The sequence below is a fragment of the Habropoda laboriosa genome, unplaced genomic scaffold, assembly GCF_001263275.1.
Source record: "Habropoda laboriosa isolate 0110345459 unplaced genomic scaffold, ASM126327v1 scaffold734, whole genome shotgun sequence".
Lineage (NCBI taxonomy): Eukaryota > Metazoa > Arthropoda > Insecta > Hymenoptera > Apidae > Habropoda > Habropoda laboriosa.
In genome coordinates, this window is record NW_017100875.1 from 85,965 (window position 1) to 88,886 (window position 2,922).

General features: G+C 37.2%; 1 protein-coding gene across 1 annotated transcript in view; it reads left to right on the forward strand.

Moving 5' to 3' along the window:
* Positions 1-432: 432 nt before the first annotated feature.
* The window catches only part of LOC108577463, a gene marked incomplete at its 3' end in the record, with an annotated part of 116,018 nt that continues 113,528 nt past the window's right edge, over positions 433-2,922 (forward strand). The window contains 1 exon segment of the mRNA XM_017940617.1: positions 433-600. Coding sequence (XP_017796106.1) covers positions 433-600 — 168 coding nt within the window.

Consider the following 2,922-nt stretch of genomic DNA (forward strand, 5'->3'; position numbering starts at 1 on the left):
CAGCACTCGCTGCGAGACCTCTCTCGTCGACGGAGAATCTCCCAGGCTTCGTGTATAATCCGTTGGCGCTAGTGTCGGCCGAGAGGTCGGGGTAGGTCGGCAGAACGAGACGATGTACGTTCGTGGGAGGGTACAGAGCGTGGAGATAGTCGACGAGGACGCTGGGTGGTGAGTGCCACCGTTTCGGGTCCTCCTCGGGTCCTAACGTAAGGACCAGGACGCTCCTCGTTTCCCTTCTCGTAATTCAACGCGTTCCACCGCGAAGAATAAGAAATAAGAGAGAAGGACAGATCGATAAACCGGTGGCAGCGGCGGCCAGTGTACTTTAGCTTGCTCGCTTGCTTGCCCTAAGTGCGTGCGTGCGTGCTTGCTTGCTTGCTTACTTGCGTGAATTTCGTGGACCGTGGAGAATCGCACGGGGTGCGGCCGACAATGGTGAAAGCCCCGACCATGGGACCCTCCACCGGAACCCAGGGAATCAGGAAGATTCATCCTGGGCCCGAAATCGCGATGAATCCGAGGAATCTGCCGACCGCGAACGCCACTACACTTCCCAGCATCCGAACAGATGGCAAGACTACCTCGATGTATCATCCCCAGGTACATTAGGATTCCTCATTTTCCAAGACGCGGTCGGTCTTCTTAAATGCTTGATAATGCACGGACACGGGGTAAACGCGTGTAACTGGTTTTTTTCAATTACTCATAAACATTCGCGTTCGTTCACCTTGACTGCTCACGAAGTTTGTTTTGGTACGTGGCTTCGTTCGTCTCTCGCTAACGGTCACTTTCACTTGAGTGTCAGAACGTAGTATGTGACAGCATCTTCCGTTTGCCGTCGCATTGAAGATCGTCCCAGCTAGTACATCGTGTAGAATTATACTTTTTCTATTTGTTCCTTGGCCTTTCTGCTTTTTCTACCACTGGTCCAGCTGCTTTCGAACGCTGCTTTTCGTGCTCGTTGATTAACGATGAATGGAATTTCGACTAGTGTTAATTATGCCGGAAATTAACCTCTATTTTATTCGATCATTATCACCGTTCGCTTTAATTCTCGTTTAAAATGAATTTTGTGCGGATTTCTTTCATTGTTTAGCAAGTTTTCAGATTTGAACACTGTAAAGGAAAACGAGGTTTTTGCTAGTTTCGTAATTTAATGTTATTTCTCTTTTATTATTATTTAACTACATTCCTGTTTTTTCTTTTGAACGTTGTTCAATTAATATTTCAGCTGTGGAATTATTTAATTGTAAAAATTACGCGCGAATTAATGTTTGAACGTTATTCAATCTTTTTCCTTGATTTCTCTTGCTTAAAATTTGATTTCATCGTTTCCTCATTATCGCTAATGAACGGAACGAGCTATTTTCGTGAAAACATTCTTGATAATTCCGTAACCATCTGTGCAATGTGAAAAATTCAACGATGACTATGTTAACAATTCCTTTTTATTTTAAAAGTTGCATGCAGCATCAACAAAAAATACTAGTAACGATATTTTATCGCCTATATGCATAATTAGATTTTATATTTCAGTTGTTTATTCGCGAAATACAGAATAATTTGTAGTCAATGTGGTTAATACTTTTAGCTGTTATTTGATTCTTCTATTTCCCGCGATTCGCGAGATTTGCTTCGGAAATGAATATGGGAATAAATAAATTACCTAAAGTTAACTCTTATGATTAAATTTCACTATCACTTTATTTATTTTCTCATACGCCGAGGAAAAATGTTTATTCATTTCTAATGTGCAGCAAGTACGAAAGATACTTGCACATTATACATGTATATGCTTTTCAATAAAGTGCTTCTCTGGTTACTCGCGAATTTAATCACCTCGGCACCGTGGATACCCGCCACAGAGTATTACTTGTGGGTCGAAAGCAACGAGGTGCGAGAGTCGCACGGAAATCACGAATATCTTCATGTAATACACGTCTTCTGATAAAATTATTATTGATTTGTATAAAAGCTTCTTTAATTACAATTCAAATAAAACGTTTAAAATAATGGAATCGAATATCGCTTTACTAATCCAAGTACAAATAGGTCAAATATATTCAGGAATAAAGTGTAGTGTAATCAATTTTGCAAAACATGATACTGCACACAAATCAATTTTACATATTTTAAAGTTGAACACGTGTAATGCATTTTTTGTCATTTTTGGCATACACGGTACATTTTCATAACAGAATTCTTTCTCTTAGTTTTGTCGTTGTTATGTAAAGGTAAAAAATTTCTACGTTAACAAGAGATAGTTAAAGAAGATTTATAATTATAGTTATACCAAAAATAGCGAAGAAAAGAGTTGATTAAAGTCCATCATAGCTGGTGAAGGGGCTATTCTCTATCATGAGAGATTATTCCTTTCAAATCAAAGTAAATTTGTGTTGAACTGGTAAAAAGTATGTTATAGGGTGGGCCACCTAATTATTTTTTTTAGCTATGACAGTACAAGAAAATTTTTATACCCAATTTAAATGGTTTCCAAGGGTGAATAAGATGAAAGACAATTTTTTTTTAAGGTTATCTATGTGTTTTTAGAAGAATGTATATGTATTTTTTATTGTTTGCTGTAGCAGTCACTGATGTGCATTATAATGTGCACAATAATATGACCATAAAATGACCTTGGATTCTAAAATTTTAAATCAAGTGTGAAAATTTTGTGGAATATTTAATTGACATCTTAATCACCCTTTGAAACCATTTAAATCACATATAAAAATTTTCTTGTACCACTATAGCTAAAGAAGGTAACTAGGTGGTCCACCCTGTATCAGTACCTGGATACTAAAATGGAAGTTACAGTATGAGAATGCTTTTTATTGTTTATATAAAAATATTTATTGAATACTTAATGCAATATTTTGTATAAACAAATATAAAAATGGAAACTAAAAATGAATTAAAATA